The following is a 14,526-nucleotide window of genomic DNA, read 5'->3' on the forward strand; positions in this document are numbered from 1 at the left end:
ACTTTTCTCCATATCACCAGTCAGCAGGAAATACCCCTGCCAATCCCCAGAAAAGGAGAGGGACCATTTGTAGGATTCTATCATCTGTAATAGCAGTTTTGATTGTACATATTGATCAGTCAAAATGTTGAGTCTGAACACCCAATAGAATATGTTTATTAATTTATTTAAAAATTATATGGCCACAATATAGCACTTTAAAACCAATATATTAGGTGCATCGTAGAACACAACAATAATTAAATAATTCATCTAATGATGAAACAAACAATGTTCTAATATTTTCTTCTTAGTTTCCAATGGATCACCTGGGCCTGTGCATCCCACTGATCTATAGATTCTTTCTGTGGTATGGAAGACTTTTTGAAGGCTTTAGATTGGCTAGAATATTACTGTGGCAAGGTTATAAAATAATATACAACATCGAAATCATACGATACTTACTCTCTGTGATGCTCACTGTCTTCCCATTGATTTTCATATTTACTTCAAGATGTTGGTGCTGACATATAAGTCATTTAACAACTAGGATACCTCTGGTGGTATATACAAAAGGAGCTTTGTGGTGTTGACATTGCCCAGATGTTACACAAATGAAGAACTTTTCAATTGCATTGCCTTTAGTTCTTTGGGTTTTGTATTTGATGTTTTATCATTAAAAGTCATTATTTTAATTTAATTTTTATTTATTAAATTTATATGCTATCAAGTTGATGTCAACTCTTAGTGATCACATATAGATGTATCTTCTAAAGAATCAGAGCTGTAAATTAATTTGTGATTTTAATAGGAGAGTAGAGTATAAGGGTTATTTGATCTTCTTAAGAAATGCATCCTCTAATTGTACAGACCATTGTAGCCGAATCAATTGTAGTTTATTTCATTAGGAACCCCATATATGTCCAAGTGACTGTCTCTGTATATACAGATTATATACAGGAAAATATGTTGTGGGGTATTTTCTTTGTCATTGAAGATACCTTGTTAAGCTACATGTTAAACGTGAAATACAAATCAGGGTTTATAATATATAATTTTACTGTAATAGTTCTGTTCTACTGTTTTCCTCCCTGAAGATATATATTAAATTCTGTAGCTGGAGAAGGAACAATGATCAGAGCTTAGTTGAAAAGGAGAGTGACATCTGTTAGCTGTAGACAATATTTTACTTTTCATCAAGTCTTGATGCTCAATCAAATTAAGCTACTTTAGTTTGCTTTTACAGTATACTGTATTCATTTCCATTTCAAAATACTGTTCAATTTTCCTTCAATATAGAAAAGATTTTTAAAATACACTCAGGTTTTCAGGTTGCTGACTGCAGTCATCGTAACTGTATCTTTAATAGCAACTTGTTTTGTAGTTATTAACTAGTAATTTTACACGTGTGAAAATAATCACTTGCTGAGTTTAGTTGTCCAATCTTTTATAAAAGGCACAAATACAAATGAGGGCAATTTTCATTTTTTTTAAAATTTGATTTATATGCCGCCCTTCTCCGGAGACTCAGGGCGGCTTACAGTGCGTTAAGCAATAGCCTTCATACTTTTGTATATTTATACAAAGTCAACTTATTGCCCCCACAAACTGGGTCCTCAATTTACCTACCTTAGAAAGGATGGAAGGCTGAGTCAACCTTGAGCCTGGCAAGATTCGAACTTACTTTAATTGCAGACAGCTGGTGTTAAATTACAGTGCCTTTGTCTGCAGAGCTATCCAGGCTCTGTTGATTTGTTGTTTGTTGTTGTCAGATTTGTTGACTAAACAAGTATATGCTTCACAGCAGGTGCGCCTGTATGTTATGGTCAAAGGTAAATGAAATAATCAAATCATATAAATCAAATAATAAAAAAAAAGGTCAAGAGACCTGTGGCAATGCAGTTAAAGCTCCACTCAGTTTTAATGTGCAGACACCCCTGGTTTGCAAAGTAAATTAACTGCTTATAGTAAATAGCTTCCTTAAATAAAAAGGTTCCTTTTAGGCAAGGAAGCTGGGCTGAGGCACAATCATCCTACGCAGGTCATAAGGATCCCTGCATTAATCTGAGAGTAATGGAAAATAAGCAGACTTCGGCAAGGAAGTCAGCATACAGCAATAGTGTCTGGGAACATCATCCCCTCCTACCAACTGTTTTTTAAAACAAAATCCCCAAAAATCATTTTGTTAAAAATCCCAAGCATTCATCTTAAATGGAGATCACAGTTTTTACCCATTTACAATTTTGCATTTGCAAAAATAAATTCAATTATCATTCCAGCCTGAATGGTTAAGCCAATCATTGGCTCTTAGCTGTGGCATTTTTTTTTTTTACTGCTGAGAAAATCCGCAGGTATTTACCAATATTCATGCTCCCTCATTTCTCAAAATAGTATTTCTTTTTTCTATCTGGGAAGTCATACATCCTGATTCCAGTAGACAGGCTATTATAATTTCCAATTTGGTTGCCAGCTGCAAATTACCCCCAGGTGTATTATTATTTCTCCCAGGAAATAATCAAGAGTTCCTAATTTGGAAAAAAAAATCCCATTAACTTGTTTAATTGGGAATCTGTCATTTTGAAGTATGCCGTTCAGAAACTGCAAAAGAAGGTGAATACCATGGTATTTGTATTATTTTGGTTACCAGGGGTAAAAGAAATGTTCTCTGGTTGTATTCAAGGTTAGCACCATCAGAGGCTGTATGGGCATTATCCCACTAACATCTTCAGTTCCATTTCGTCCATCCCGAGGAAATGCTTAGCCCAAGGAAATAAAGGATAAACAGGAGATGGAAGACTCATGTCTGGTGAATTCCCATTTTCCTGGGCCATTCTAGAGCTTCAGTTCTGCCTCAGAAGTGGGAATGGACAATTATTTCCCCAGTTAGCAGTTTGCCTGACACTACTGACCAGGGCAAGTGAGTTAGTGTAGTCCTGGGGTAGCTTAACATTGAAGCTAACCCCCTATGCGTTAGTTGTTGAGGTTAATTAACTGGGTTAGAGTGTTTGCAGGGGGCAGTATCTTTGCTCCCAGAGCACGTTAGCAATGCTGTGCAAACAGGCCAGAAGTGCTTTGCCTTTCAAGGGTCCCATCACTTGCAAAATCCAGGGGCCGATCTGTCCATGTTCACATTACTTGCAGTCATAAGGAGCAGTCATGGCCTTGATTGTAATAGCTACACCATAACATTAATAATTAGAAATGACTGTCTTCAAAGCTCTCTGTAGGCAAAATTTAATCTCCTTGCCACAGTATGTGGTATTTTCACAGATGACCATTTCAGACCGAAAGCCAAAATGTGCTGCTGTGCATCCTGCAGTGAAAGAGTGTCAGAATGCAGGTCAGGTCACCTTTAAGCTGCTGCCTCACTGCTTTTCTATTCACGTGGCTTTATCTAGAGTGCATTTTTGCCCCCCCCCCCCTTTCAGCCCACATGTTGTTTGGTCAAGGATTTTATCAATTCAGCTGTCTAAACGGACAGGACTCAGCATGCTTATACACACACACACACACACACACACAATCACAATTTCTACAACATATTTTAATGCTGTGTTCTACTCCGCAAATAAGCCTCATAATTCTCAATTTCCATCAATGATGTGACTCTCAGAAGGCTTCTCCTGGAGTACAAAACATTGGTGCCAACTACGAAGTCTATGTAAGAGACCCCAACATTTAATGGTTCCTTATCTTGGAACCAGTTCACATGGATCACACTAGGAGAAAAATGTGTGGTTCAGCAGTTTTCTGGGAATTCAGAATATTCTGGAGTGAGCCCTGTTGGATGAAAACAGGCAACTGTCTTCAAGAGTGAAGACATACGCAAGGCATGTTATGATATAAAGGCCATTTGAGGAAACGTAGCAGAAGGCCTGTGGGGTTTGTCTCTTCTGCCTGACTTTCATCATTCTGGGACTTGCATGTCACAATGGTAGCAATTTCATGAATGGATCAATCTTCTTATGGTGGCCTAACATGCATTCAAAATTCCAAATGTGTCCACTAGCCAAAATATTTTGTGTGATATTCCCCTCCTCTCTCCCCTCCCACTCCCACTCCCCCCCCTCTCCCCTCCCCCTCCCCCCTCTCTCTCTCACACACACACTCTCCAGTGGCTCCTCTAAGTCAGTATTTTTCAAACTTGGCAACTTCCTTCAAGTGTTTTAAGTTTTTGTATAAGGAAGAATTACTGGATCCAGCTGAAGAAAATCAGCGTAGTATAATCAGGTTTCCATCTCTTTATTACATGATCCTCACATTACAAACCGAAACTATTTGGAAATAGTTTATACAAAATTAGGCATTCTATTGTAAATGCTATCTATGATTACTAGAGGTTAATTAATCCTGAAAACAAGATGGGGGGGGTTGTTTCCTGATGCTAAGGAACATAATTAGGAAAGGGAACACAGGCTGAAGGGGAGCCAGGATATTTTGGCAACTTGTAAAAATATAAAGCACCTGATTCAGCAGCAGTGAAATTTTTTTTAAAAGATTAGTTTGCTGAAATTATAAATGCTTGTGGAAAACAGAAGTAAATCTGTGACCTCCAGCTGGAAGTCCATAAAGGGGTAAAAAACAAAACAAAATCAAGATGGTGGCTGTGATTGGGTTACCGCCAACCATGCATATAACACAGGGTAGAGCTTGTGTCGCAGAAGTTAGAGCCACCATTTTGACATCTCTCTCTCTCTCTCTCTCCCTTCCCTTCCCTCCCTCCCTCCCTTCTCTTTCTCACACACATGGTTTTCAACTCCCAGAATTCCCCAGCCAGCATGCTTGAAAAATTCTTCTAAGTTCCAGTGTTGATAAAGAAAATGAACTACTGTATTGTGGTGTTTGTTCTCCAAAGCAGCTGAAATAGAAGTAGCTCTTCAGCCTCCATGCCCTAGAACAGTGTCTCAACCTCAGCAAGCTTCTCAGGAGAACCTCAGCGTTCTCCTGAGAAACTCTGAGAATTCAGGTCTACACCTCTTAAACTTGCGGAAATTGAGAGAATTAAGGGGGCAAAGGGACTCCAAAAGACCAATTTCCCACACTTTTATTCCCCCTCTTCCTGTTCCTATAATTGGAGAGTGTCGGATATTTCAGCCCCATGAAAGATTTTAGTTATTTTCCCTTCCTTTTTCTTTCCCACTCCGTCAGTTTCTCTTGTGGACAGAACTTCTTACAATAGGGACCACTAATGCAAACAGATTTTTTTAAGCTACAACTGGTACAAGGAGTCATGGAAAGATACATATGCTCAGCATTACAAGACAAGATAGAAAGACCTGCCCATGGATTAGAGAACAAACAAAAATATATCATCAAGACAGTAAATGAAATGGAATGGAAATGGGTTGTTCACATAGCAAGAAGAACTGATGGCAGGTAGACCAAGGCAGTCATTGAATGGATTCCACTTGATAAAAAGGCATCCATGAAAGAGATCTAAAACAAGATGTATTGACGACATTAGCCGGTAATGCAGGGCCCAACTGGCAAAAGAAAACTCAATATTGGTTGGAAACATGTAGAAGAGGCCTTCATTCTGCAGTAGATAGACAATGGCTAAAAAGATGATGATGATGATGATGATGATGATGATGATGATGATGATGATGATGATGATTTCTATACAATACAATGCAATTCTTTATTGGCCAAGTGTGATTGGGCAATGTACATTGAGAGCAGCATATGCTCTCAATGTACATAAAAAGAAAAGATACATTCGTTAAGAATCATAAGGTACAATGATAGTCATAGGGTACAAATAAGCAATCAAATCATATTAGGAAACAATATAAATCGTAAGGATACAACAACAAGTTACAGTCATACAGACATAAGTGGGAAGAGATGGGTGATAGGACTGATGAGAAGAAGATACGATATAATATATAATAAGAACACATAATATAATATGATATAATGATAAGATATATGGTTCAGAGCAGTGGTGAAATCCAAATTTTTTTACTACTGGTTCTGTGGGTGTGCTTGATGGGCATGGTGTGGCTTGCTGGATGTGGCTTGGTGAGCGTGGCAGGGGAAGGATACTGCAAAATCTCCATTCCCACCCCACTCCAGGGGAAGGATAGTGCAAAATCCCCATTCCCACCCCACTCTGGAGCCAGCCAGAGGTGGTATTTGCCAGTTCTCCGAACTACTCAAAATTTCCGCTGCCGGTTCTCCGAACTGCTCAGAATTTCTACTACCGGTTCTCCAGAATCTGTCAGAACCTGCTGGATTTCACCCCTGGTTCAGAGTGTGCAGATAAGCACTGTAGACCAGTGTCAGCAGCTTTCAGATGGATGGACCTCACAACTCCCAGAATTCATGGTTGGCTGGAAAATTCTGGCAAAAGTTTGAAAAATACAGGTTTAGACATGCTCATGACCAAAAAAAAAAAAAAAAAAAAATGCTGGAAGAGACCCATGGCTATTCAGAAAGAAATACACGGGACTGGCATTGGGGCAGAGAAAGTTCTGCCTTTTGTTTGAGTCCTGGGATGTCTTACAGCGCCCCCTCCCGTCGTGCAAGGAACCCAAAACAATTGGGAACCGGATAAGTGATCATCGCGGATTAAAATTATGCCCTGGCCGGTGGAACCCTGAATCCACGGGGAAATGGGCACTTGGCCTGGAGCAACTTTTCTAGCAAGTAAGTGAATACGCCTCTGACACGAACAGTCTCAGGCGCTAGGACGCTTGCAGGGAAGACGGGGTATCCAAGCGCGGTCTCGAACTCGGTACCTGCCGACCTTTCATAAGAAACTATCGTTGCTCGTTGCCGCTGCGCTACGGTAGTTTTGGAAGCGACAAGCGTCTTTTTAGGCGAACAAGATGGAAGCGGATTCTGCGTTGTGCATTCCCCCGCCCCCCCCGCCCCCCCGGCATTTCTGGTTCTGACGATCAGCTTCCTCCCCAGGAGACTTTTGTGAAGTTTATACGATCTTTCGACATTTGCAACCCACCGGGAAAGTAAATCCGGTCCAGTCCATGCTGGTGGGGGCCACCAGGTCTCTTGGAAGTTATCAAATATTTTAAATACAGGATGCCTAAGAGGGCAGGTGTAAACCAGGACGATGCTGCATGCGCTTACTCCAGTGTAGCGCTTCTAAGGCAGGGGTCTCCAACCTTGGCAACGTTAAGAGTTGTGGACTTCAACTCCCAGAGTTCCTCAGCCAGCAAAGCTGACTGAGGAACTCTGGGAGTTGAAGTCCACAACTCTTAACGTTGCCAAGGTTGGAGATCCCTGTTCTGAAGAACCCAGCAGAAAACCTGCTACCTGTAACGCCACGCCTTGAATAGGGGAGCGGAGGCGACACAGAATCCACGTACTAATTGAATCCACATAATAATAATAATAATAATAATATGTAAGGAGGAAAACTAATCCTTTCCCACTCACTAGTTTTCCTAAGTAAAACACCTCACTTGCATCTGCCTTATTAATAAATATTATTTTTTCTTAACTAAAACACCTCGCTTGTATCTGCCTTATTAATATGTATTATTTTTCTCCCTCTTTGGCAACTTTTTGTAAGAAACGTTGCATCCATGCATCTGTCTAAGGCTGAAATTTACCTCAGATCCTAAATCCACACAGAACTAAGCTAAATATATATATATATATTTATGCATAAATGCATAAATATATATATATATATTATGCATATTCTTTCTAGCCAGGTTCCACCTACGTAAGCTAGGTTGTTCCACAGCCCTAGTTCTGTGAAATCTCATTCACAAGTTTCTGGGCTTTTTGTATCCTGCTGAAAAGCAACAACTCTGTGCTGCAATTTGGGAGATATTTAATATATATATATATATATATTAAAAAAGCAGCTACTGTATGATACGACCTTAGCCTTCTGTTCATTGTATTGTTTGCCAAATGGGGAAAAAAGACGTTAAAAAAAAAAGCTTTCATAGAAGACAGGATATTTATTGTCATTGCCCCCTTTTTCCTTTGCTATAAGTATTGAAAACTCTTAACAATTTCATAACAGGCAGGCAATGCACAGGTAAATATTTTTATTGTGCACATGTGCACCTCTAATTCTGGGAAATACTGCATGTTGGAAAATGAATATTTAGGGTTAGGGTTAGGGTAAATGAATATTTACCTGCCAGATAATTATTACAAGAAACTTGCGGAAGAAAATCTGTCAAATTCCATTAATTTAATAAATGTTAATCAATTTAATTACTTAATTACCATAATTAAGTCTAAGGAAAGCCACATGGGTGACTTTGGGCTAATCACATTTTCTCAGTCCAACACCTCACAGTTGTAGGGAAAATAGGAGGAAAGAATATTAGGTATGTTCACTGTCTTGAATTATTTATAGAAATAATAAAAGCTGTATCTTTATTATCTATTTAGCAAGAGCTGCTACAGGAGAATAAGGAAACATGTAGCTTAAATGTTCTGTAAATGAATTTCTAAAATGTATTTCATTTCACCAACCTAGTAAGAAGCAACCGCTAAATGTTATTAGTAATTTCTAACAATTTATACAAATATATACACTAGGTTGCATTTCTGTGGTTTCTGAGGTGACATAGCCTGTGCGATTTTTTTAATTTTTCCGTTCAAAAAGCTCAAATAAGCTCCAACTTTGAAGGAAATCCACTATTAGTCCCTTTTTCTATTTTTTGGAAAAACCCTTGTGATTCTGCTATCATCACAAGGGGGAAAATGTATTGGAGTGAATCTATAATATGTGTCTAGACTAGCATCTAATCCGTTGTAACCCTTCAGGTCATACATGATCTCTTTCCTATAGCTTCAACAGGATATTCGTTTAAATTGAAATCCAAAAGACAAAAATAACCAAGAGGCGCAAAACATTACTTCATTTCTTCCAGTACTCAGAACTGCAGTCACATAGTCCATCGTCCATGAATATATTTAGAAGCAAACTCTATTGGATTCAAAGTGGGCTTATGTGAAAGATAGACTTATGACCCTCAACCTCTCTGGAATAATATATGCATTTGAAATGTCAAGAACCCCAGGGGCACTTTCACAATAGAGGTACTATGAATGATATTCCCACTTACTCATGTATCAGAATGATACCTGCCACATTTCTCACTAATTATCTTTTAATTCTAGACAGATAAATATGCATCAAGACAAAGTACTGGTCTGCAGAAACCAAAGATTATGAAAATAAGACACTTTCTTGGAAATAAACATGATGATGGGGCTGACCTTTTGTTTTGCATTATGCAACTTACTATTAAATACTAATGAAAGGAGTAAGTGGTCAAGGGGACAAGAAGTCTGGCAGGAAACAAGAGGAATAGTCACAGGCATAACCCTATCCAATTGCCATGTGGCCCCAAGGTGAGATGGGCAGGAAACAAATCTAATAAATGAATGTTGAGAATGCATAGTATACAATAAAATTTGTCTAACACTACAGATTGCAGCAGATTTAGAGATATTCAACCTGTAGGTATTAACAATATTTATTGAGGCCATAAATGTACTCTTGGCATAAAAGGGAGTGATGCAAATAAAATCTTAAGAGATGAATAGGAACTTGCAAGCCTTGAAATGGCCCAAATTATTTCAATCATATGACTGGGTTGCATAACATATTACATCAAGGATTTACATCTTCACAAGAAGAGCCTTGGTAGTACAAGGGTTTAAGGCACCCTGTTATTAAAGCTGCTTAAGACCAGCTGCCTGCAATTACTGCAGGGTTCGAATCTCGCCAAGGCTCAAGGTTGACTCAGCCTTCCATCCTTTCTAAGGTAGGTGAAATGAGGACCCAGTTTGTGGGGGCAATAAGCTGACTTTGTATAAATATACAAAAAAAGGATGAAGGCTATTGCTGAGCACATTGTAAGCCGCCCTGAGTCTTCGGAGAAGGGCGGCATATAAATCAAATTAAAAAAAAAAAAAAAGACTGTGGGTCAAATTCCGACCGATTCAAGAAATAAACAGATTACAAAGAAGCAAATACTAACTTCTGTTCTTGAATTTTTCACTATCATTATATAAATCTAGTAAGAACGTTCCAGTACATAAATATGAAATAAAACTAAATTCAATTTTATTAGACATAACTGAAAATACTTAAAAGGACATATAAAATTTAAGTTCCTCTTCTTTTTCTCCCTGTGTTGTCTGCATTCTTTATCCAACCATAGATCTTTTTCTTCCTCTTAATCGTACTTCATCCAGCTTTTTTATCACTGGAATTGATTTTTTAGATGCAGCTGAGTATTTCTTCAAGAGTGCTTCAAACAGAGCTTCTGTGTTTGGATGGGTACTCAAAAAGGCTTTCTCTAAGACATATAAATCAACACCCTTATCCTCAGGAAGGCCAGAAATAAAACTTAGTCCAAAATCTATTAATGTCAACTCCAGCTTCTCCGCTGGTGGTCGCAAAAGCATGTTAGAAGTTGTGAGATCCCCATGTATGAGGTCTTCATCATGCATTCGTGCCAATATCTCTCCTATCTTTTCAGCTAATTGAATAAGATTGCTGATACCTTCACCAGATTGCTGCTGGGAGATTATATAGTCCCGAACAGTAGTTGATCCTACAATGTCTTCAAGATATATACAGTTGACAACATAGTCCACAAAGTACACAACAGGTGCAGAAATCCCTAAAAAGACAATAAAAACCATTAGTTTGTGGTGGAATATATTATACCATCTTAGGAGATAGACTAATGTTCTGAAAAAAGCATTTTTTGGTGCTCATCTTCCTCCAGACAATGTTACCATTCTATCCTTTCCCTTATCTTTGGCATTGTATGCCATAGTCTTTCTTTGCTTCTGAGCTATAAAACAAACAATCAACACATCACCATACTATTTGTAGCTGGCTATTATAAGAAGCTACAGAATTTAGAATATAAGAGAAAAGCTGGGAATGCTCATGTACTGACAAGATATGACTAAAATGTTTTTAAAAGTCTGGAGCAGAAAAAATGTTGATTTTAAAACTGGCATGTTTTATTCAATGAAACTTGCATCTCGTCTTTCTTCCTTCAAGACACTTATATAGCACTCTGCCCTCCATTTTTCTCTAAGGCCCTTAAGAGGAATATCGGCTAAGATGAAGAGCTGGCTCCAAATCACCTAGTGAGATTCCATGGCTGTGTATGAAACTCACAAGGTCATGGCCACTGCCCAAAGCACAATTCCATCTTCCAGCAGTCTGATATCCAATTTAGTTTAGTAAGTTTAATTGCAGAAATGTAAAACACAAGGTGTACTTGATCAGGAACATACTCAATATATCACTGGTTTCTAACCATTAATACTTCCCGTATCATGACAATGTCTACAAGAAATTGATGACGGCAAATGGAATTAATACATTAAAATTGAAAGTATTATAGAAAAAGAATTTTTTTTGTAATCCTCAAAGTAAAAGGTGGTGATATATCTAATCCAAATACCACACATTCAAACGTGTTTAACACATCCATTACATTTCTTTTTTAAAAAATTCAATCTGCTTCCTTAGCCATTTCAGACAGTCCCTCCAATAAAGGGAAGTAAAAAAAACTTTAAATCAAATCTACTAAAAATTGATCAATATTCGAAGGACAATAAAATATATATTTTGTTATATATATTTTCCTTTGTCAAACGGGAGCTGATTTGATCTCCCTCCTTTAGCCTATTTAGAGTACAGTAGAATCGCTTTTAAATACTTAAATCATGGGGGTGGGGGGGAGCGGATCTAACTCTTCTTTGATTGGCCGCCCTGTGGAGCCCACCCACTTCCTGCCTCATCCAATCCCTGGCTAAGCCCCGCCCCACCTGCCCGTCGACAGCGTAGCAACGAACGGGCCTCCTGTGCCGTTCGCTTGTGGCTGAGCCTCTCGTCCATCGTTGGATGCCGGTAACGTTTCGGGAACCGGAGTTTCATCACGGTCGGCCTGCCTAAAAATTGGCCCCGATAGAGGCGGGCTTCGGCTCCCTGCTGGATCAATTGCAGCCCTTCCATGGGAGGAGGGAATCCTGATGGATCGGTTTCGATCGATCCACCCTCCGAATTTGATCCTGCCATGATGGCAAAATGGCCAGACAACCTTCCTCTTTTAGTACGCATGCGCAATCATCCTAACCTAAGTGGTGTGTGTGCGGTGCGCAAATTCCGCAGCTGAATGAGCAACGTTATTGGAGTTGTAAGCATCAGACCATTAAATGTCAGCAAGGAAACCGAGGAAAATCTGCCATCTTGTGGTCGGCTGTGTGTTTGCAGTCCATATTTTTAAACCGTAATAAAAGAGTAAATTTTCCTACATTCTTTCTAGAATGATAGGGCTAGTATACCAATGAAGAAAATCAAGTAAGAATCTGAATTTGGAGCTGTGCTGCATAACTTGCTTACTTACTTACTTACTTACCTGTATGTTGTTCCATATCGCTCCTTTCCTACAGTCATTCAGATTTCCTTATTAGGAAATTCACTGGGAGTTCCATCCCAGCACTTTCCTGAAACAGATTTTTTTTTTTTAATTTGATATATATGCCGCCCTTCTCCAAAGGCTCAGGGCGGCTTACCATGTGTTAAGCAATAGCCTTCATACTTTTGTATATTTATACAAAGTCAGCTTATTGCCCCCACAAACTAGGTCCTCATTTAACCTACCTTAGAAAGGATGGAAGGCTGAGTCAACCTTGAGCCTGGTATTGTTGCATTACAGCTCCTCTAATCCCCTAATTTGCTTTCTAATTTAAACAAAATATATTTGGAGATTAACCTATTTTTCATAAAAAGGCATTTTGGTGTAGTGGCTAAAATGTACCAGATTCCCAGACTAGAAACTGAATTATACTTCTGCCTTACTCATGAAGCCAATGGGTATTTGGGTCAATCCTACACTGTCAGCCTTAGGAAGAAGGCCAAAAGCCAACTGCTTTTGAAACTGTTGCCAAGAAAACCTGTTTGGCAATCAATGGAATGGAATGGAATGAAGTTCTTTATTGGCCAAGTGTGATTGGACATACAAGGAATTTGTCTTTGGTGCATATGCTCTCAGTGTAGATAAAAAGACAAGATACACTCGTCAGGAATCACAAGGCACAACACCCAGTGACTAAAGATTTAGATTTTGTACCCATTTGCTTCAGAGTAAACCCTTTGAATTTATTTGGCTTTAGTCCTGGGTAAACACAGGCTTGGATTATTATTTACTAAGTTTGATATAAAAAGAATTGCATGACTGCAATCTTTCCTTGGCTGTACAACCTGTAGCCCCCCAAGTCTCAATCTACCACCAAGAATTACACAAAAATTGGCAGTGGATTTTAATGTTTAATGTAATATGTAAATAATCATTTCCTTCTTAGTCATATGGGCAGAAGATAGTTTCTGTAAACTCTTCAGAAAATGAATAAAGACGCCATCACAGAATACATGAAAACAAAGATGCTTCTATAATTCAAGCAGAGAGAACTCACATACCCGCTTGATTTTTAATGCTACATTTGCTTTACTGCCATAGCTTATATTAGTCCTATTTTTCCAATTATACTGATTAGGATAGTTGGGAATTATAGCCCTACATAGTCATAAAGCCAGAGTAGGTAAGTGAGGCCTGCATTCTTCAAGATAATGTTTCATTCTGAGCAGAGTGTTCACTGCAAAGGTTTCAGAGTAATTAATTCACTGTCTGCTTCCTCTCATGATTTTTATTTATTTCGACAGATACAGGTGTGGGTAACTGTGATGGTATTGTAAAAAAAGAATATCTGCATCTTTCGTATCTAAGGAAGGGAAAATGTTGGCACATGTAACTTGTATGTTGGATCTTTTAGGATGTGTTTGTACACATTGCTAAATCATGCTTACTTTATTATGGTTTGAATAAATTAATTAGCTAACATATTGATCCTTAAAACACAAGTTAGCATTCCTACTGAGCAAATTCATGCTAAGCAAAATCCAGTCAAATGACATGATGACTTTATGGATTTTTGTATGAATCTGGCTATAAAGCTATAAAACCTTGTCCCCCAACCCTCTTGCCATCTCTAGTTTTGGAACAAAGCAAACAGGATGGTTAATTATTTAGATGGTTTTAAGAATAATCTGTATGTATGGAGCTTCCAAATCTGGAAAAATCCAAATGCCTTCAACCCTAAGAATTAGCTTTCTGTATGTCTTTGGCACCATCTAGTGGTTGGTCATTCAGTTGTGCCCCAGATATGGTAAATGTAAAACATATCCATGGAGTTTTTGAGGTACCAAGAGATGCTCATCCTGATGCTACTAGCTCAAGAATCAAGTACTGTATGTCTTTATTATTAGCTATCAGAGAATAACAGTGTAGAAGAGCTACTATCCTCCTGTCCTAGTTTGTAAGCTTCCCCCCAAAAAAAATTGGTCAAGCATTATATGAAAACAAAGTGCTGGATTAAATGGGCTGTTGAGCTACTGCAGTAGGGCTCTTCCCAAATTTTATTTCAAAATAAATTACTGTTTGATAGAATGAAATGGACATGAAAAGCAGTGCCATGCTTCATTTTTAGAAATGCATTTCTCCGCACTTTTTTACCAGTATG

At 38.5% G+C, this 14,526-nt stretch overlaps 1 protein-coding gene across 1 annotated transcript; it reads right to left on the reverse strand.

The window, feature by feature from the left end:
- Positions 1–10,066: 10,066 nt before the first annotated feature.
- Positions 10,067–12,067, reverse strand: TP53RK (TP53 regulating kinase). The gene is made up of 2 exons (XM_070940029.1): positions 11,776–12,067; positions 10,067–10,607 (listed from the first exon to the last, which is right to left on the reverse strand). Exons 1-2 carry the CDS (start codon positions 12,065–12,067, stop codon positions 10,129–10,131), a joined length of 771 nt encoding a protein of 256 aa, XP_070796130.1. The 3' UTR covers positions 10,067–10,128.
- Between the last annotated feature and the right edge of the window lie 2,459 nt (positions 12,068–14,526).

Source organism: Pituophis catenifer, unplaced genomic scaffold, assembly GCF_029215685.1.
Source record: "Pituophis catenifer annectens isolate HBS135680 unplaced genomic scaffold, rPitCat1.0.hap2 SCAF_3, whole genome shotgun sequence".
Taxonomy (NCBI): domain Eukaryota; kingdom Metazoa; phylum Chordata; class Lepidosauria; order Squamata; family Colubridae; genus Pituophis; species Pituophis catenifer.